General features: G+C 39.9%; 1 protein-coding gene across 1 annotated transcript; it reads left to right on the top strand.

The window, feature by feature from the left end:
* The first annotated feature begins 1,883 nt into the window (after window positions 1-1,883).
* MCCC1 (methylcrotonyl-CoA carboxylase subunit 1) lies at window positions 1,884-18,101 on the top strand. The gene is made up of 19 exons (XM_048954464.1): window positions 1,884-1,997; window positions 2,632-2,678; window positions 3,222-3,361; window positions 3,808-3,903; window positions 4,062-4,183; window positions 5,093-5,240; window positions 6,056-6,177; window positions 6,661-6,772; window positions 7,096-7,177; window positions 7,257-7,384; window positions 8,840-9,023; window positions 9,296-9,405; window positions 9,814-10,030; window positions 11,076-11,162; window positions 11,705-11,754; window positions 12,711-12,848; window positions 13,756-13,863; window positions 15,079-15,150; window positions 16,510-18,101. The coding sequence occupies exons 1-19, from the start codon at window positions 1,939-1,941 to the stop codon at window positions 16,627-16,629; spliced, it is 2,142 nt and encodes a 713-aa protein (XP_048810421.1). The 5' UTR covers window positions 1,884-1,938; the 3' UTR covers window positions 16,630-18,101.
* The last annotated feature ends 3,670 nt before the right edge of the window (window positions 18,102-21,771 follow it).

Here is a 21,771-nt window from a genome sequence, read left to right as displayed (position 1 = left end):
TTCGTGGCTACAGAAGCTAAGATAGGAGAACTGCAGGAAGCAGATGTGGTAAATATAGGAGGAGGAAAACCTATCTGCGACTAGCAGCAGATTCAGGAACCTGCTGGAGAAGTGCCAGTAAGGGCACCAGAAATAAAGCAACTTCTCTCAGTGATAAGATGCCACAATAATGACTGCTGGATGTCCCAGATTTTTTTTCTTTCTTGACAGGGATTTATGGCATGTAGAGGAATAATCCATAATTTTTCTTTTTAAGGCAAAAAATAAACCTGTCAGTCACACCAGGGACTGTCCTAGAAGCACACAGCTTTAGAGTCCGCTGAAGAAGTGTTTTTGCATCACAGTGTCTAGGAGAGAAAGGAAGTACTTTTAAAAGGCATCAATTCAAAGAAAGTAACAAGGGTGAGTAGAGAAAGATTTCTGTGAAGTTACACCACTAGTAAAATGACATATGATGCTTAAGGAGTACATGGGTGGGTAACAGACAAACTGAGCTCACTCTCTGTTGCTCAAATTTCAAATGTTACCAGCCCCAACTATCTAGTACAGCTCTAAGGTCGTGACAGTGCCTTCATTTAGTATGTATGTGCACATTAAGCACATTACTGGTGTCAGAAAATGGTTTTCTGGATTTGGGTTTTATTACATTGCCCTTTCCAACATCTATGTGTGCAGCTCAGTGCTCCCTCTTGACCTTGCACGCCCTGAAAACCACACTGACAGATACCTTCACCAAGGGCAGATTTGCAAGACAAATGAGCTTGTGATTTTCACTGTTCAAAGCATAAAGTCTTCCACCTCTGAGTGATATACTGCAAAATATCTTTAGTTCTACTCTGCATTTAATGGCAAGCTACACAAAATGCTGCCATCTTGTGTTTAAAGACACAGTGAACATGCTGAACATTGTGATAAATAGGATCTGTGGTGTAGACACTTATGCTAAAGAATGAAGGGAATGAATAATGGAAAAGACATAGCTTTGCTTAATAATCTGCTTTTAAAAATCCCATCTCCAGAGCACGTGCCTGCAAGCTCTTGGAGCCAAATTCAACCGACTGTGCTATTTTCCAAAGCTGCCCCAGGGTCAGGTTGAACTACTCTGACCATCCCAGCCCAGGTGTGCAGGCACTGCTGTGCGATGTGCTGGGTGCCCCATCCCAGGAGACAGCCAAGGGCAGGCTGGAAGGGGCTCTGATGGAGCCGCAGGTGTCCCTGTTCAGTGCAGGGAGTTGGACAGATTCTTCTCACACTGCATTTTAGAAAAGGCAATAAATAGAAGTTGCCTGCATAGCAAGTGTGCTCATTGTGTAAGAAACTGTCTGCCTCTGAGCATGGAAAACACGTAAGATGCATTGCATAGTGCCACAACGGCAGCGGACAGTTCGCGTGTTTCTGAGGAAAAGCTGTTTAAATATTCAGTCCGAAGGAACCTGCAGAGGTCATCAGGCTGAACTGCCCGAACTTCAGGGCTCTCTCAGGCACATTACAGCAGGCATTATCCAAACGGCTCCTGACCGCTGCCAGGCTGGGGCACGGACCGCCTCACTAGGAAGCTGTTCCAGTGTTTGACCACCCTCACAACACACAACGCTCACGTCCGCCGGAACCCCCTGCTCCGGCTCTGCGCCATCTCCTCACGCTCTGCCATCCGCACCGGGGAGCGCAGAGCAGAGCCCCACCTCGTGACTCCGGCCGACCTCCCGACCCCCACACGGGGCAACCCGAGGCGTTCCGCCCTCACGGCACGCGTCCAACTCCGTCACGTTTCGCTGCACCAGGTTTTCTCGCTTTTATTTGGTCCGCCATTTAATCGCCCGCACTCTCACCCACTCCCCCCCACCCTTGCCGGCCTCACCACGCAGCCGCCCGCCCAGCCCGGCCCTCCCGCCTCAGCCACTGACGGCCCGCCTGCCGCGCACACCCCGCCCCGCCAACATGGCGCTGGCGCTGGTGGCCGAGCGGTGCCGGCGCTGCCTGTGGGCGCTGCAGCGTCAGTGAGTGCGGGCCGGGAGGGGGGCGGCGGGGGGCCGTGTGCGGGAGGAGGACCGGAGGAGCCGCGCCGCTGTGCGCTGAGGGGGCGGCGGGCGCTGGGCCGCTGCTCGGGGCGGGACGGGCGATACGGAGCGTGACCGCTTCTGTGGAGATCAACGAGCCGGAAACACCCACGGCCCCCAGCACTGCAGCTTCTAACGGGCGGTTTCCAGCACGGTTGCCCTGCAGGCTGGTTTGGGGTTTGGTGCCCTTCTCCGCTCCCCCCCGCTGTACAGACAGCTCTCTCCTGCGCTGCTCGTGCCTTTCCCTCACACTTGCTCTCTCTGCAGTAAATCCCAGTGTCTGATGTGCCCACCGAAAGACAAGAATTTGCTTACGTTCGCTGTTCCAATCTGAACGCTGCTCAGAAAGCAAGAGGGCAATCTGTTGTTCCCGTTGTGCCTAAAGGGGAGCCCTTTCAAGGAAACAGCAAAGTCTGTACAACCTTACCATGTTGTGCTTGGTTATGCTGTGTTTAAATAGCAGTATCAGCAGCTTCAGAGTTGAGCTGGTGCTGTGCTTTCACCTGAAAATAGAAGTTGTTCAGCTGCAATTACTTTGCCTGCTTCTGTAACAGTCCTGTGTTTGTAATTGCAGACCATGGAGTCCTACACTGCTGTTGGCAAAGCGTGCCTCCACAGCAGGTATGCTGTGTTTCCTTCGGCTACCAGCCTCCATTGCTTGTGTTACATGGGTGATTTTACAACGGTTTTAGACTGTTTTAGCTGTAATTCTTGTATTTGTTTTTTTAATGAACATTCTGTATTTGTATAGTTTTGGAAAACAGTTGTTTGTACCTGACTTAACAGAAATCACCTTTAATTTGTGACAGTTTTATCTGTCATGGTGGTACTCAACTCACATGAAAACTACTAATTTTCATGATGTTTTCCTGTGTGATCCTTTGTGATACAGAGATGGCAAAGCCAGGTATGACAGTACTTAAGCAACATTAGAAATGAGATAGTAAAGTTTAACAAGGTGATCTAAACTGACCCTCTTGTCAAATTTCTTAAAAGGATACATTTTAGAATTCTGAGATGCATTACCATTTTATTGGTTAATTTTAACTGTGCCAGTTTAACTAAAGAAGTACAGAAGCACCATAAATAGTTTTATTTCAAGGAGTGTTTTTAAGGGTACATTTCATTTTGAAATTGCTTACTGTGCTTTGGTCTTTTAAACAGAAAGTCACAGCATAGGAAAGATTCTGATTGCAAACCGAGGAGAAATTGCGTGCAGAGTGATGCGAACGGCAAGGAAGATGGGTGTGAAGTCTGTAGCAGTTTATAGTGAAGCAGACAGAAATTCCATGCATGTAGCAATGGTGAAGTATATTCATTATGTTTATGATTGGAAACACTGAAGCGTGGGACTAACATTCATTTACAGTGGTAGTTAATGAGTAAGCTAAATGTGAAAGTTGGTGTGTGAGGTTGATTTTTCACTTCTCTGGAGTTGTTCCCAAGTTTCCCTTGAATCATTGAATGGTTTGCTTAATCTCAGTATTAACACCTGACACTGTTACAGGAAGTGCAGAAAAGTTTGGTGCCCATTGGGAATTAGAGAATGACCTTTGATTTTTAGAAGGTCAGAATTTGTTTCTCCTAGTTGAGCTGCTCTCAGAAGTGAGAGATGTAATCTGAGATTTGAGAAATTTTAACTGTTGCATTGCAGCAGTCATTTTAAAATGAGCTCCGAAATCTGAAGCTAATACTGCTTTTCATTGTCTGTAATAAATAGTCTATGCAATATCTATTTTTGCTGTATCAGGCAGATGAAGCATATTGCATTGGTCCAGCACCCTCACAGCAGAGTTATTTGGCCGTTGAGAAAATAATACAGGTGGCCAAGACCTCAGCAGCACAGGTATGTTGGTCACAACCTTAAATCTTTGGATACATGCCTGATGTTTAGTTTTTCATGTTTACACGTGATAGTTCCATCTTTTGCTTGCCTAGCAATATGTTGAAGTTTCAGGCTAGTTTCTAATGCAAAAATGGGCTGGTAACTTTATTCTATTTTAGGCTATTCATCCAGGTTATGGTTTCCTCTCAGAAAACACAGAATTTGCAGAGCTGTGCAAGCAAGAGGGAATCATCTTCATAGGTCCGCCTTCATCTGCTATCAGAGATATGGGTATTAAAAGGTATCTAATTTGTTACTTGGTTATGCAATTTATAGTTTGCTAAGGCTAATTTTGTTAATTATTTTATTCCACCAATTTTAATGTTCATATTTTTTATTCTATTTTTGAAAGAATAAGTTCAAAGTTGCTGTTGACATAGGATTGTTCAGTCATTAGGGTTTCAATAATTAAGTACCCAGCTGAATCTAGTCTTCCAGGACTGGGACCTTGCAGTGTTATATAGATACAGGTTAAGCAGTCAGGTTGTCTCTCTTGCATATTGGAACCATATCGTCAGAGGTTCTTGTGGCTGGTGTAAAATGGGATGGTAAGTTTTATTCATCAGAGGACCTTATTCTTAGTTACTTGTGCTGGCAACATTTCTTTGGTTTGTGAAGTCTAAGTCAGGGATAGGGAAATAAGGTTATTAGTAACACGTGAAATGTGAATACTTTCAGAAAGCTAATCTCTTATCACTTGCTAATATGAGGGTGAATTGCCTCTGTAATTTAGCTAGTTTGGCATGCTTGTTGGAAGTTGTTGTTATGCTTGAGTCTTTCATGCCATCCTGTATGAAAAAAGCTTTATCTTTGTACAACTTTTAATGTAGTTCTTGCAAGGTGCAATGTGGTGATTTGGAAATGTGTGGTTTTGGCCTCCATGAAGTAGGCCAAAGGGTAGAATAGAACAGTAAGCTTGAAAACTGACTGCTGCTTTTATCTGGAGATCTTGGAGAAAAAAAAAATCCCCACTTGAATCATTTGATTAATTAATTACAGTAAAATTTGGTGTAACACATCTATGTAAGTAGTCCACTGAGATCAGTGGAACCACTTTCATGAGGAGAATTAACCAGGGCAATGTATGCAGGTTTGGAACTTGAGAGAAAAATGTCTTTGTCATTCTAAACGTAAAACTGTTCTGTCGAAGCACTTCCAAAGCTATAATGTCTGCTGCTGGCGTTCCTGTTGTTGAAGGTTATCATGGAGAAGATCAGTCAGACCAGTGTCTAAAAGAGAATGCCATGAGAATAGGATATCCAGTAATGATTAAAGCTGTTCGCGGCGGTGGAGGAAAGGTAAAGAAGCTGACACAGATCTGGTTATCATAGTTGTGATATGCAGTGTTATCTTGCATCAGTTTCTAGTGGTAGATTATTCTAAAAGAAATGTATGAAAACAAACTTTCAAACAGGCTATTTTTGGTTAGATTGTATTAGTAATGTCCAGTACAGCGCAGTGAAACCTGGCTGCCTTTCATTGTTGAGTCAGGCAAAAAAAGCAAGTAGAGAGTGCAGAGTGGACATGTTTATTTTTATTGGTTTCATTGGATTTCTGGAAAATCACATAAGCAGGTGGACTGTTGTATAGGTTTATCTGGGTGAAAGGAGTTGTTACTGAGTGGCTTCATTAACTTCTTTGATTAGCAGTTTTAAGTGTTACATAAAAATGATTAGAGATACATTTAATTTTTTTTTTACATGTAGATACTTTTTAATGTAGAATGAATTCCCAGCCTAAATCTGAATTTTACTTCAAAAACTTTTCTATGAAAATAGAATGATAGAGAATTTATTTCTGAAGTATCTAATAAAATCAGTTTTTTTTTTCTCTGCCATTACTGAAACGTTTCTATGATATTTAAGAATCAAATTGAATTTGGCAGTCATCTCTATCAATGGAATGATCATGTCTATATACTGCATTTTCAGCAGTGCTTCCAGCAGGACTCCATAGAGCTGACCTACTGCATGTTGGTATGCATGTTTAGGCATTATTGTGAAGTTGCAGTTTAGTCATGAACCTGTTGGTGTGCATCCAGGATTTTTCCTGTATTCTTAGCTATTTAGATATGTTGGTTTTTTGTTTAATTTTTATCTTTGTGTTTACTAAGGGCATGAGAATTGCTCATTCAGAAAAGGAGTTTCTGGACCAACTAGAATCAGCAAGGAGAGAAGCAAAGAAGTCTTTCAATGATGATGCAATGCTGATTGAAAAATTTGTAGATAATCCAAGGTGAGAAAGGTGTCTTAATATAAACAGGGTAATGTTTATTTTACTGTTGAATAAACATAGGTGTTTTAGTAATAGAAGTTGTAGTCTATAGCTCCTACCTGACCTGTGACACTGAGCTTATTTTTACTTACTAGAAGCTTTTGACAGAAGTATTTTAGTAATCTTGTACTTTACATCTTCTTTCTTGAACCATCACTGTAAAGAAAGAGTTCATTAGGAAGAAGGCAGTGCCTTGCTTGTGCTGTCCACTGGGCATGAGAAGATCTCATTAAATTCTTGGGCAGTTTGCCTAGCACTGGAGGACTGTCTGGATGGTGACAATTATCTGTTAATTTTGTACATAGAACAAAGCTCTGCCTCCTGGTAGCTGTCTCTGAAATGGTGTGTTGAAGTAAATAAGGTTCTTGAGTCAGGACTGCTGAAGCCAGTGGCAGGATTGGTGCTTCAGTTTAATGCACTGTGACATTTGCTGTTGTGAAACAGGCATGTTGAAGTCCAAGTGTTTGGTGACCAGCATGGCAACGCAGTGTATTTGTTTGAAAGAGACTGCAGTGTGCAAAGAAGGCATCAGAAGATCATTGAAGAAGCACCGGGGGTGAGCAGAGTGCTCTTACATTTTCCTTTTTTTTTATATTTCTTTTCTTAATAAAACATTTTTAAAGTCATTGCTAATCCCATCTGTTCTACTTAATGGGTAGAAATTAATTTCTAATTCTATTTACTTGTTTTAATTTTGCTGTAGAAAATGTTCAAAGTGGAAAAAAAAATGATGTCTTTAGAAAAGTGATTTCAAGAGAAAAATACTGATCAATGCTGTAAGTGAAATCTAAGGGTTGTGCTGCGGTTTCTAAATCTTCATGCATAGGAGTTTAATATCACTGAAATTTGTAATCTTATGTATTTTATTATTATTTACAGCCAGGAATTAATCCTGAAGTTCGAAAGAGACTTGGAGAAGCTGCTGTGAAAGCAGCCAAGGCAGTGAATTATGTGGGAGCAGGTGAGTCTGAGTAAATCGATTGTGTTAGGTGTCCATCCTGGGAGCATTTTGTAAAATGTCCTTTTCTTTAATACTTCAGGAACAGTGGAGTTTATTATGGACTCCCAGCAGAATTTTTACTTCATGGAGATGAATACCAGGCTGCAGGTGGAGCACCCTGTTACAGAGATGATCACTGGGACAGATTTGGTGGAATGGCAGCTTAGGGTAAGTGATAATTGATTTTACATGCAGAGCCCCTGTTTGTCTGGTGAGTAGTGAGTGCTCTTTGATAGTGCCTGTGGGAGACCAGCTGTATGTTCAGGTGCTTGTGTTGTATGCAGCCAATCGGGTGGAATTTTCTGCTTCATTTAGTTGTGGAGAGAAAAGTCATTTTCTCATGTATTTAATGAAATTATAGAGAATGTGAAAAGTAGGAGGAGTGGGGTCCTGATTTTCTCCTAGCATTCTAACCAACTTCTTAAACTCTAGTTTAAATGTATTTCTGCCCCAAAAATCAGACTGCAGAAGGAAAACTCTACAAAAATATCTGATTTTTGCCAGTATGATCCTCCTAAAATAAATGTGTGGTTGTGTGGACTGAAAACAAGATATTTCCTCACACATCTTGCAGAGAGATTACTCGCATGTTTGGACAGGAAGTTTTGGACCTTATGGAACTGGAAATTAGAAACCAATTTTATTTAGGTAAATCCAGAAGTCAGTTAAGTCAGTTCAAAAGAACAGCAGCATACATTAAGCCTAAGTAGGTAAGGTGGTGAAGTGTTTAACGTAAGCAGAAATTAAACCAAAATACCAAATGCTGCTGGAAGAAGGAGGAGCTTTTGGCTTGTAGGCCTAGGAATGGAAGCTGAGCATCATGGGCTGAGAGGTGTCCTGCTGTCCCTCCTGGAAGCTCTGGCTTGGTGACAGAAGGCAGAGTATAGAAAACCCTGAATAATGAGAGATTAAATACTGCTCAGAGTTGTTAGAAAGAACTGGTATTTCCTGTGTGGATGGAGACTGTGGAGCTCCCTGCTAAAAGGTCTCCTATCTGCTCAGCTGCATCATGCTGCTTATTATTCTGTCCTTGACAGAGTTTTTTTTAAGTCTCAAACTTCTGTGGTTTTTGTGTTTGTTGGCATTCCTGTATTTGTAATAAAAATGTCTTTGAGGAATAAAATGGACTTTTCTTGCCTATTGAAGATTCTTAAATTACAAGGAATCTTCATAGAGAAAGAATCACTTAAATGTACAGATTCCTCAGTAGAGAGAATCAGCAGTGTGGGTCAGCAGCGCTGGCTGCTAATAATCTCTTTCAGCATCTGCTGTTGGAGTCATTTTCTCTCTGATAAAATCTTGTCTTAGCTGATCAATCATCCTTTAACTTAAATGTTTAATTATTTTTTTGGCAATAGGGGAAAATAAAATGATAACGTTTTCATCATGTTTTAGCTGTGTGAGGTCAATTTAACTAATAATGTAAAACACTTTGACTGGTGAATCTCAGAAAAAAGGAAAGAGTGATTTCAGAGTTTGCTACTTGTAATTTAACACTTTTTGTGTTGTTTTTTGGGTTTTTTTAACACGCTTTCTAGTTGTTTGTGTTTGGAAGAGATAGACTTAACCTTTCACACATCAACAGAGAATTGATCCTGCATTAAAGAAGAAAAACTTTTTCAGGTTGCTGCAGGAGAGAAGATTCCACTAACGCAGGAAGAGATTCTGCTCCAAGGCCATGCCTTTGAAGCTAGAATATATGCTGAAGACCCTACCAATAACTTCCTGCCAGGGGCTGGGCCCTTGGTGCACTTATCCACCCCACCGCCTGATAGAGACACCCGCATAGAAACTGGGGTCAGACAAGGTACAGCTGAAGGCAGCGGTGAGATGGGAAATGTTTGATGTTCTATTTACTTCTTTATTCATCTCCATTCGAGCCATTGTAATTTTCCTCCTACAAAACTTTGTGCTGAGATTTTCCTTGGAACTGAAAAGCCAGATCAGATCATTAAAGATAAATATTCTTTAAGAGCATACAGAAACGTGGCCACAGCTTGTATCAGAGTTCACTGGCGTGTGTTGTGCTTTCAGGAAGTACATTCTTGAGTGTTACAGAACTTTCTTCATGTATTGTAGGTGATGAAGTTTCTGTTCATTACGATCCTATGATTGCAAAGTTAGTTGTGTGGGCTGAGGATCGTGAGGCAGCGCTGAGAAAGTTGCGGTACAGCCTGCGTCAGTATAATGTAAGTAAGAGGAACCCAGTGTGGTTCCCATGCTTGAACAAGGCTCTTGAACACCTTGAGCTAACAACGTACAGATACAATCACCTCTCCTTACTATTTCTGGAAAGTTTTCTTTGACTTTGCCCTGGACAAAGGTAATGTTTTGGAAGCAGAGTGCTTTTGAGAAATCTACACTTGTTTTTTTGTTTTTTTGGTTTTTTTTTAAGCATTGATTTCTTAGGTAATAAAACATACTAGTTGAATAAATTCAGTTCACAGAATTCATTGGTGCTGTGTTTTGTTGGTGCTGTGTAAAGACAGTTTCAATGCATAAGATGAGCAGAAAGATGTGTATTCATTCATAAATTCATTTCACTTTGGCAATATGCTGCTCTTTTTTTTTTTTTTTTTTCTTTTTTTTTTTGACAGATTGTAGGATTAAGCACTAATATTGATTTCCTACTGAGCCTGTCAGGACACCCACAGTTTGAGGCTGGAAACGTGCACACTAATTTCATTCCTCAATACCATGACGATCTGTTTCCAGCCAAAAAGGCAACCCCACTTGAAGTTGTGTGTCAGGCAGCTCTAGGACTCATACTGAACGAGAAAATGCTATCAGATGCCTTTAGAGATCAGTCAAGTGGTAAGGATCATTCTTTTGCTTTATTTTACTTGTGACTGGATGAGACAGTGCTGTGAGCATGTGTGATTATTTTGTGTAGTCTCTTTTTGCCTTATTTAATGGCTGCTCAGAGTTCTGAGCATGATAGCATTTATCAGTTACTTACGCACACAGCAGACTGTGGCTTTGGATAAGAGAGAGATATTGTATATATCACACTGTAATGTACAGACTACTTTCCTAAGCACTCCAGATGGAGCCTGCCTGAAAGACCTTGGGGTTCTCAATCTGTGTCACTGTGTGTCCTTTTTGTTCTTTAAGCACACAGGCTCTGATTATCTCATTGTTGGTTCTACAGTTGATTCAAGGTCTTCAGAGGTGGACTGACTGGCTGGGACTGGGGAGGGCAGTAGAGTTGAATGGAATGAAAAGGATTCTGGGAGCCAAAAACTCATGAGTTCTGATGCTGTTAATGCCTTTACCACTGGCACATGTGATTACCGTTAAAAGCTTGGTATAAATCTAATGTATGCTGCCAACGACCTCATTCTTTTACTTTCCTTCCCCACTTATAATATTTTGGAAGCACAGAAGGTTGGGATTCTTGCTTTAGGAGAGGAGGAACTGATCAGGCAGCATTTAATAGTGGTGTATCCGATCAATTCTTAAAAACACCAAGTAACTGAAAGTCCCTCAGACTTTCCAGGCAATCCTCTACTGTGAGTTCAAACTCTTACAGTAAAGCCTTTGGCTGAAATTTAATCTAGCCATAGAATTCTGATGCTTTCTTGTCCTCTTCAAGGATGTGGTCATGGAGAACAGTCAATATTCCTCCTGTTAGCAAGTGCTGTTAGTGTCTTGTTTTCTGTAGGTTACACAGCCTCAGTTATTTCTTCTTGAAGTTTGAGTTTGGGATTGTCTCCAACCTTTTATGTGCAAAATAAATGTGAAAGTATATTAAGGTAGTAATACCAGGACAGTCTTTTTTTTTAATGGTTTAAGTTTTAAATGTTGTGTGTTTTGCCAAACTAACTGAAGTAACATGTCTGTATATTTTGTATTTTAGATAAATTCTCACCATTTGCATCCAGCACTGGTAGAAGAATAAATATATTATATACTAGAAAACTGTCTCTACTGGATGGAGAAAACAGTAAGTGAATAAAAAAGCATGAATGAAGGAAGAGGAGATAGTTGATGGATCAAGTTATTTCAGTTGGTACTTGAATACTCAGGTTAAGAAATAGCAAACAGTAGCAGTATCAGTTCTAAGCAATTGATGCTGGAAAGGCAATTCATAAGGTGGCAGGTTTAATTATTAAATGCATGCTCTTAGATCTGGAAGAGATATAAACTAAGTTCAAATGACAGTAGTAATGTTTGTCATTTAAATGAATAAGGTTGAGATTTTGAAAGAGCTTTTGGCTTTTGTTTGGCCTCACATTGCTGTGATAGCATTCAGCACTCGTTTCCCATAATACAATCTGTGCTCTGCCCAGGTGACTTGAAATGCAGATTCCCAGGGCATGACTTCAGTTCTGCTAAGCTAATCTGAAAATACAACTTTTTTTTTTTAAAGTGTTTTTTCAGTCTCTTTATAAATCAAAACAGTAGACTGCATATTGCTTATTTGTTATTATTCTTTGGGTCTTATTATTAAATCTGCCTACTCGTGTGTTTTGTTTTATTGAGCAGTTGTGGATGTTGCTGTAACTTACAATCGAGAAGGGTCATACAACATGCAGGTACAACTAGACTTTGTTCAGATATTTCATTAAATAAACATAGAATGAATTTCTCATAGGCTTCTGTTCATACCAACTTTTAAAGTACATAGCTCCTACAGAATACAACTCCAGATACATAAACTTGTTTCTTAAGTGTTTGTCTCTAAAGTAGTGAGAAAATTATTGCACTATTGTATGTATATCCATGTGTCAGTAACTCTTCTTTTTTGTTTTTTTTTTTGAGGATAGGACTATTGAGATAACCCTCAGTGCTCAAACAATTCGCAGAGTATTTTGAGTGTATTGATTACTGATGTAATGTAAGAGAGCTTTTAGAATTTAAGTCTACCCATATAAGTAACGTCAGCGAAATCTAAAGAGAGGCTGGAAGGAATGTTGAGTCAGGGGTGATGAAATGCAGCTGGGGAGAATGTAGGCTGCTGAGAAGAAAGGAAGAATGGGGATTGAGGTGGAAATGGAGAGAATCTGGAGTTATGGGGTGGAGCAGCAGAGCTGTGTGCCTTGGGAGCTGATGATGAAGCGGACAGTGCTGTGGGAGTGCTACAAATTGAACGCAGCACGCCTATGTTCACATTCATATCTTCACGTTCTGAAGCTGTGGCACAGATCACATCACTAAACAGAATAGTCTTCTTTTTTTATTTTTGTTCTACACACCTTTATAATTTTACTGAGTGCTGTTGCATGGCTTATGATAAAAACTGTCCTAGCAGGAGTGAATCAGTTAATCTGAGCTGTCTACTTTGGATACATAATACCTATAATACCTTACATCAATTGAAAAATACAGGATACATACCAGATTTATGAAAATGACTTTAAAAAAATATCCAGAATTTATCTGTGAAGAATCACAGCTTATGACTGTATACCAGAAATACTAATTTCTGCTTTATTATTCTAGTGTTCCTGAAGGGTTAGGTTTTGTCCTTATAGAAGCATTTAACTTTCAGATTCAAGACAAAATGTTCCTGGTTTCTGGAGAGATCTTCAATGAGGGCGATTCAGTTTACCTGAGGTCTTCAGTTAATGGAACAATGTGCAAGTCCAAACTGGTCATTTTGGACAACACCATTCATCTCTTCTCTCTGGTAAAGTTCTTTTGGTTATCATCAAAAGTTTAAAGTCTTGTCCATGTGGATAAGCAACATAAGTTGCAACAGAACATGGAACAGAATCATAATTTAAATTTTTATATCGTCCCCAATGTTTTGATACTTGCTGGATTTAGAACTGCAATTAGAAGTTGGTTCTGAATGGGTAGATCAAGTAGCTGCAGAAAGATAAAATGTGATTAGGGGAATCAGGGGAGCTGTAAATGATGGTTTGGGGAAGGGAGGGACCTGTAATATTAAAGTGGTTCAGTATCTTATCTTGCACAGAACAGGAACAGTTGCTTCAAACTGTTACTTACTTTGTAACTCTGATAATTGTATATTTTCATTTTAAAATAAAATGATAACAAATCAGAATTGATCTGAGGAAGGATAATTTCAGCCAATATTAAAAAAAAAAAAAAAAAAAAAAAAAGGAATGAAGATTTACCAGGACATTATATACACTGTGTGAGTAATGGCATTATTTTGGTCTGTGAAACACCATATTGACAGTGCTTGCCAATGAAGATGGCAGTGTCTTAGCAGCTTACCTCCTCCTTCTGCAAACAGCCTTTTCTAATATTCTAGCACTTTCTATGCTGTTACAGTGTGAATGGGGAAGGTGTGGATTTGGGGCAAAGGTCTGCATGGAGCCTCATTTTCACAGGCACAGTTCCTTCCTTTCTGGTCCCTCCGCAGCAGCAGACACAGCTCTTAAGGACTTGAGCATTGCAAAGCAGCTGGTGTGCCCACAGTCCTTTTGCTCTGGCCCCAGTGGTCTACAAGCTGAAACAGCTGCATTTACCTTTCATGAAGCTAGGTCTGTCCTGGCCCATGTCAGCACACATACTAATGCTATTATTTTACTGTTAACTCTTGCTGTTGGTTTTATTTTCTGTAGGAAGGCAGTGCTCAGATTGGCCTTCCTGTACCCAAGTACTTATCTGCAGTGAGCTCAGCAGGGACACAGGGTGGTGCCGTAGCTCCCATGACAGGCACTGTTGAGAAGGTGAGTATAATAACAGGAGTGGGAAAACGAGGTCTACAGAATGATATCAAAATTCAGTCTTCCAGGCACAGTGTTTGGTTCTGTACTACCAGGAGAGAATTAGGACCAAAAATTTCATCGCTGCACAACTCCTCCCAGTTTCCAATTTTCTAAAAGTCCTGTTTAGTTTGATTTTCCTGTAGCAGCCCAAGATTGTTTTCAGACTTCTGGGATCTTTCAAGAGGTCAGGAAGGTATGAATACATAACTAATCTTACTCTTTGAATATTTTTTCTGTCACCTCTATTGCTTTCTAAGCCGAAGTTCCTTGAAGCATTACAGGCTGTTTGACCCATTTCATGTGAGCAAAGAATGTGATGAGACGTTCCTGGAGAAAACAAACAAACAAAAAGAACATTCAGTAATGTCTCTTTTGTTTAGCTCTGGTTTTTACTGCTTCTGTTTTTCTGTTGTTTATTTTCCTTTAGCTCAGCAAATTGTATTTTTGTGTGATGGAGAAGCTTCATCATAACAGAGGTCTTCAAGATAGTTAATTTTAGTAGTTAGAGGAATGAACCCTGAAAGGGCAGGAGCTGTTTCGTAGGATGCAGTACGCTGACTGTGGATCTCTTACGTTCTTGAGTGATACTCCAGAATCCTAGAATATCCTGGGCTATAAGGGGACCCGCATGGGTTGTGGAGTCCAACTCTTGGCTTCACACAGGACAACGTGAACATTAAACCGTATGTTATGGGCACTGTCCACTTACTTCCTGAACCCCACCAGGCTTGGTGCTGTGAGCACTGCCTGAAGTTCAAGAAGTGCTCTGAATCAGGGCTGTGGAAGGATTGGTGGCTGCTGAAATCTCTCTGGACTTTATTTTTAGAAGAAACTTAATGGCTTGCTCCAGGAAGAGGTTCTGGACTTCATATCTCAAAATAGAAGCTTTTAAAACCCAGATGGGGCAGAATACATTTTCTCTTCAAGTGTTTCCTCTTTGACACATAAATGACTTCCCAGTCAACCTGTTGACTGTTATCAGACCTCTTTGTAAAACCTTTGACTCCCCTTGAGTATTGTATAAGGAACTCGAATACCCAATTTGGCAACGATAAAGATATTATGAGGCTGTTCTGTAAATCCACTACTAAGTGGATTGTCCTAGCCAACATCTATCTCATGTATTTTAATGGCACAGACATGCGTGACTTTTTTTTTCCAACATTTGAATTGTAGGTGTTTGTGAAAGCAGGGGATAAGGTTGAGATTGGAGACCCTCTAATGGTTATGATAGCCATGAAAATGGAGGTGAGTGACTTTATATAAAAAGTTCTAGTTGCTGAGAAAATAAAAACTACGGTCATGCTTGTATCAGCTTTGATTGCATTAATGAAGAGTGGTGCAGATTGTTGCTTGCAGATGTTGTTATTGCTTTATATGCTGTATAACAAGCGTTGTGTCTGTTGAGCTTTTAGGGGATTACATTCGTTGTTATTATTAACAAATGATGATGATGTAATCCCTGGCACTCTGCAGATGTGTTAACATTCATCTGGTTCCCTTGTCAATCCTTCATTCCCCTCCCTGAGAAGCAATGATCCTTTCATTTTTCTAGTACAGACCTGTCTAGGAATATTTCTTGCTCTCCGTGATTCTGATGTCTGTAGTTACTTTGTGCAGAAATTCAGCTCATGGTTACTGCACATGTGCCCAGGACAATTTTGTTGGACAATTTGGACAAACCAACAGCACACTAAAAATTATTTTAGTTGTCCACATGGCCATTGTCTGTTGTCACATTGCTTGGCCATGGCTCAAGTTGCTTGAACTATGGTCCTTGTAGCCTGAACTGTTCAGGTTTGGGTTTATTAGTTTATTTTACACTTTAGTTTGAGGTAGCAGAATTAATATTGCTGAGAAAACTCCCTTTTTCCTTACAGCACCTTCTAAAAATTACTCTAAAATAACATGGAATACAACATCTCTGCACACTGAGAAAATAACCCCGTTTACAGTCGAATGCCAAACGTTTGTGTCTCTCCAGCTGACATCTCAGACCCCTGGCTGGGCTGTTCTCCTTGCAGAGTGTGAAACTGCAAAAACGTTATTTAAATGAATCCTTGCTTAATGTGCTTTTGAATATTAGGCTCATCCTACATAGGAAACTGCTAAAATCAGAGCTTGAAAGGAAAGCTAACAGGTAGACCAGTGTGAGGATCAGGATTGAACACACTGTTCCTTCACTGTCACTATCAGCTGTGTTCATATTTCTCTGCCTGTAGTAAATCTGCAGATTCCTATTAGGGGAACAAATCTGTTATACGATTAATATTGTAGACTAAAGCTGCATTATTTCTGCCTGCTATCTAATGTAACAGAAAATATTATGAAGCAAAATACCTTTCAGCTGTTTGTACTGCAAAATACATTAATATAGCATTTCTGTCCCTAGTACACTTACCAAAATAAATGCTGATGAGGAAATAAAACTTGAAAAAGGGCTAGGGTAACATTTTAGAATAAGGCTTAAAATGAATACAGAAGTGTTGAGGAAATAAGTTGGTTGTGTTCTAATTGCACCAAAGAGTAATGTTAGTGTTTGCTGGAGAGAGAGGGGGAAAGCAGGCAGCCCTTGTGCTGATTCACTGTTGGTCTGTTTCTACGCAGCATACCATCAGGGCTCCAAAGGCAGGAGTGATTAAAAAGGTGAATTTTCAAGAAGGTGCCCAGGCCAACAGACATGCTCCACTGGTGGAATTCATGGATGAAGCAGCTGAACCAAAATAAAACTCAGGGAAGGTGCATTTTATTTTTTCTACTTCTCTGATACTCTCTCAGGAGGTTTCTTCACCTTTTTATCAAAGTGTTTTGTGTCACGGATTGTGGAATTGGTTTTCTCTGCACACACTCCGTTGGCTGCCAATTATTCTGACTGAACATCACTGTGCTGTAATTGTGTATATAACTTGTGGACCTACGTGGTTGTTGTTCAATGACTGTGTTTGCCTGTGGAAAGACCTCAGAGTGGGAAGAAACAGGGTTCCCTTAAAGGAAGGAGAGGTGAGTAAGGGCCGCTGAGAGCGAGGGGTCTTCTGCCTACTTTGTCATTCAGAGATGCCTTTTTTCCCTGAGATGTGAGAGCACTGACATGAAGGAAACCTGAAAGGTTGTAATAATTTCATGAATTAATTTCTCATGCAGAATTCCTGCTTATGGCCTTATCTTTTCGCCTCGGCAGGGAATTCAGGACTGTTCATAGCCCAGGATCCCTCTGTCTTTTTAGGTGCATCTGTTTTCCCATTTACCTCAAGGCATAGTGGTAACTTGCATTTCAAATATTATTTTAATATACTTTGAGATACCTGATGAAAAACACTTTAAGAATACATGGTGGGATTTGCTACACTAATCAAAGTTGGAATGTGACTGCTTTCCAAAAACAGCATTTGATCTTTAAACATGAAGTAGTAGCACTGAGAGGTGATAAGCTTTTTTAATACTTGGAAAGTGTGCCAAAATAAAATACCAACTTCAAGATCCTCATTCCTTTTCTCATATTGTTGATGTTCCAAAGTGGTATTTATTAGCTGGAGTGTGAAGTACCAAGGTCTTTATAACAACATGAAACATGACTAGGAAAAATGTTCTTTTTTGCATTTGTTGTGTTGTAGAAGGGAAAATTTGTAGGCTTTTTTAATTTGTAAAGCAAACATTTCTCAGACAGCATGCAAATAATTTACCAAATATTTACTTGTTTCAAGAACAGCTCAAAGATACAGGAACAGGGAAAGAAGAGAGTGTTTTAATTGTGACAGAATTAGAAAATCTTCTCACATTTTGGTTAAGGTGAAATTGTGCTGGTCATATGGACTTCTGATACGTTGCTTTTGGATGATAGCAGAGTTGATGTTGCATGAAGGAATAGATACAAATGCTGCAGTGATCCCAAATCTGTAGTTAGATCTGTGCAAGTGGATCCTTGTGCTGATGTAAATCCTATTTCATAGTCAAGATACCGTGTCTGGGGGAATTTTCTGCTCAGATCCCATACCTGGCAGCCTTGCCTGCAATGCAGGCAAAAACTGTAGAAATGAAATGGGTCTAGGTGGTCTGTATATTAAAAACATTGAGCACTGCTTTTCAGTATCCCTGTTCATCCAATGACACCTAACAAAAAAATAAAATTCAGTGATCATCTTGTAGAGTATTGCCACAGTGATTTTTATTCACCACTAAATAAAAATTAAGCTTAACTTGGATTGTTTGTTTTAGTTTTTCCCCATTTTGTTCTTTCTTTGATTGTTTGTGTACAAATGTTTATGTAAGGGGTTTTAATCAGCTATATGTGTATCATCTGATATCTGAGACACTGCAACCTACAGATTACATTTAGGAAGCAGTAATCTGAATGGTCACAATGGGCTCCACTGCAGGTAAGTTGAGTGATTTGTTTTTATATAAAAATTGTATCTGCATACAGAAATGGAAACTTAGGCCTGAAGGGGTGCTACAGATTTGCTTTTTTCTTTCCTGCTTGACATTACTCCATTTCTAGATCTGTTTTACTATGCTGAATCTAAAGCAAAACTCACAGCGTGATGTTCTGTGTCCACACAGCCTGCACTGCTTGCTTTTCCCAGCCAATGGACAACAGCATGTTCTTAGGAACCCTTGCTTCTGAAAATTAGCTATTAAGTTTTCCACAATATGGGTTTCACTGAATTTTGGTTTTTCGAATAGTGATGGTTTGGTTTATTTTGGGATTTAGAAATCTATTTGGAAATCTCTTGCAGAAATCACTGTCAGAATTTGTACACTTGAAATAGCTGCTGCAATGCAGCTCTCTAATTTATCTTAGAGAATTATTAAAAGCAGATTATTCCTCCAATCTAGAATGTTAAGATGAAGTATTCATGACGAAGGTGAACTCTGGAACATTTTCTTGTGTTTTTGATGTGAATGAGTAAGAGCCATATGATAGTAACATCAAAGTAATGACCTGTTGTCTGTGGAACGAGTGATGGTTGAAAAAGGAAGAAAATTATTCTTATTGGTCAGCAAGCTTCTTGTTTTTATTAAGCACATAACCTCCTGCTTCGTAATGTGAATGTTAACCATACCAAAGTTACAGCCCTCCGAAGCTGTAGTTGGCACCAGCACGGATCTCTCAGTCAGCTTTGCTCTCACACTCAGCTGCTGTCAACCACTATTGCTCTGATAGCTTAAAGCCAGCATAGGTCTGGACTGCTGGGCCTCAGCTCACGCTGAATTAGTAATGAGCAAAGCAGGAGAGCAGGTCTGTGTTCTTATTTCAGCCCCTGACTCACCGTGACTGCAGGCAAACCACTTAGTGCACATTTGCCTTTGTTTCCTCCTATGTAATGAGGATGACAGTAATTAAAATGCTGTAAAATTTGTGGACACAAAGCCTTATAAATAATTTTCCACACTTGCTTGTAAAGTTGCAATGTAAGATTTAGAGTTTAAGATTATAACCTTGCAAGTAATAATATATTTTATAGATATTTTTGCCATAAATTTTAAAAATAGTTTCCAGCATGCACTGACTTCTTTATTCTATGGTTTTAACTTGTAGTGACCAGGAAACCTTAGGGTCTGCTTTCAAGATGAGTAGAAAATGAATACTGAAGTGTTTGGCAGGACCTCTAACAGTCAGCAGGAAGCAAGAAAGTTGATCTCAGCAGTGTATTCTTGTATTGAAACAACTTACTCCCCTTTTAAAGGACACTTCGACTAATGGTTATCACAGGTATATTCACTTCTACCAGCTGTTATTTTGTTCAGTCAGATCAGGAAATACTGACTGTACTCTATCTGTTCTGTTTGTAAAAAGCTCAGCAGTGCTGAATGTACTGTGTGTACTGGAGTGGTCAGTGGCAATGGTGCATGTTTGGTGTCTTGTGCTGAGCACCCTGGGAGCCTAAGACATAGGTCAGACAACAGAGATCTAAGATGAGGTATAACATGAACTAGAAAGAGAACAATTTGTAAGTTGAACCTTTGTATACAGATGTGTCAGTGTATGTTTTCCTTGAAGTTTGCACTGCTGTACTGACATTGGTAGCTAGTGACAGGAAAGTAGGTCACAATTTGCTACTTAGACACCAGAAAATTAGTTTTGGCTGGATTGTATAGACATCTTCCCCAAAACCAGTGTGCCATGATGACAGGATGAACAGTGGAAAAGGCTAAATATGTGTGACAGGAGGTAAGAGCCATCTTCTACGCTTGCTTTGTATGTCTGTGTTACTCTTGCAGACAGCTTACTTCAAGGCAAAAGGCTCAGTCTGCCACGTATAAACTTTAATTATTGTTTCTTATATGAAGAGCAAAATGTGTGCCCTGAATTAGAATTATTTTTTTTATTAAGATGAACAGTTTAAGGTGATACTTGCAGAAAATCCCTGTGATAGAGAAATCAATAATATATCTTATTCTCCTGGTTTCGAAATCCCCGATGTGTAGCCAGGATGGCAGGCTATTGACAGTTAAAAGGTACAGGTTTTAATCATTAAAATCATAGCTGTCATGGCGCTGTCTGCTTTAGAACTTGGAGAACTTCAGATCATTCTGCTTACAGAGATCATATCTTGTTGTTTCAGAACTTCTGAAACAAGACAATGTCTGTACCTCTTACTGCTTTCTCATTTCTTAGATACTTAGATATTCTAAAATCTACTTACATATTCTAAAATCAAGGCAGTTTATCTCAGTGTTACTATGGAGTTGCACAAAACACAGAGGCCTTGCAATCTGTTGCCTGTTAGGTGTGCTGTGAAGTTGTAGTTGATGCAGCACGCATGAGCAATGTTCAGACAGTCTAGTATCTGTTCTGGGCTCACTAATGTGACTTGTCTTCCTTTGCCACATAAACCTGTCCTGCTTCTTTCCAGAGACAGTCAAGTGGAACCCAGCTCCTAACAGTGCCTTGGACTATGTGTAATAACTTGTTAACCTCTTACATAATGCAGGAAGGATGAAAAACTTAATAGAAGGTGAACACCCTTCCCTGTGACCTATTAACAACAATCTTCAGATACTGGCTCTATGCCAGTTTCCAGGTTAAATTGCTTAGACACCTATGGGAGGATTCAGGCTTTATTTTGTGTTGTCTTGTTTTCTTTATATACATATTATATATATATTTATATATAGGCTAGTATATCAATCCCAAATGTATCTGTTGAACAGTCTGCTGAGTCTGTACCTTTGGATATTCTTGGAATAGCAGTGAATCTCCTTGTGCAAGGTAGTTTGTGGGACTTTGTTCTCTTGGTTAAACATGGTTGGTATTTGCAGGAAAAGGGCCATAGTCATAGCTTGAAGACTATTCCACCAGTGTAAGAATTGGTGGTTTCACTTTCTAGAGCATAAAGTAGCTGAGAAGAATTGGGGGGGGGGGGGGAGGGGAGGGGGTTAGAAGGACATTTCTAGGCCAGGCTGTTCCAGTGCTTTTTTATCCTTCATGAACCTTTGGGCTTATTCTTTAGAGAGTGCTGTAAGTGGAAGTTCTCAGCAAAGGGATTACGCTAAATGGTTCTGCTTTGACTTAACATGAGAATTACTTCTCTGTCTGCTCAAGAAGACGGTTCACATCAGTCAGTGTAAAACAGAACAGTGTTACATTCAGAATTATGCATTAGCCAAGCACAGTGAGATTTAAAAAAAAAACACCAACAGAACAGTTGTCTTTCACGTTCATATGAGATAAAACATCATTGAATTACTACAAAATAGAGTCAGCTTTACCTTGCTATGAATTAGACAAGTCACCGTGTTAGTGTGGTCACTGATTGTGCTGCTTGCAGATTACACAATCAATATTTATTATTATTCTGTATCACTGAATGCTTACATCATGATTACAGGCAGCAGAGTTGTTTATCCCTGCCCTAACTTCCTGTGCCA

Source organism: Lagopus muta, chromosome 9 (assembly GCF_023343835.1).
Source record: "Lagopus muta isolate bLagMut1 chromosome 9, bLagMut1 primary, whole genome shotgun sequence".
In the NCBI taxonomy this organism is placed as follows: Eukaryota; Metazoa; Chordata; class Aves; order Galliformes; family Phasianidae; genus Lagopus; species Lagopus muta.
The sequence above is the reverse complement of the archived record's forward strand: the minus strand, read 5'-3'. Positions and strand labels throughout refer to the sequence as shown.

What these genes read in the sequence shown, in the direction of transcription:
- MCCC1 (XM_048954464.1), top strand. Translation starts at nt 1,939, where the DNA reads ATGGCGCTGGCGCTGGTGGCCGAGCGGTGCCGGCGCTGCCTGTGGGCG. An exon ending in ATTCCATGCATGTAGCAATG is followed by an intron (nt 3,362 to 3,807) that starts GTGAAGTATATT and finishes TTGCTGTATCAG; the next exon opens with GCAGATGAAGCATATTGCAT. An exon ending in TCTACTGGATGGAGAAAACA is followed by an intron (nt 11,163 to 11,704) that starts GTAAGTGAATAA and finishes TTTATTGAGCAG; the next exon opens with TTGTGGATGTTGCTGTAACT.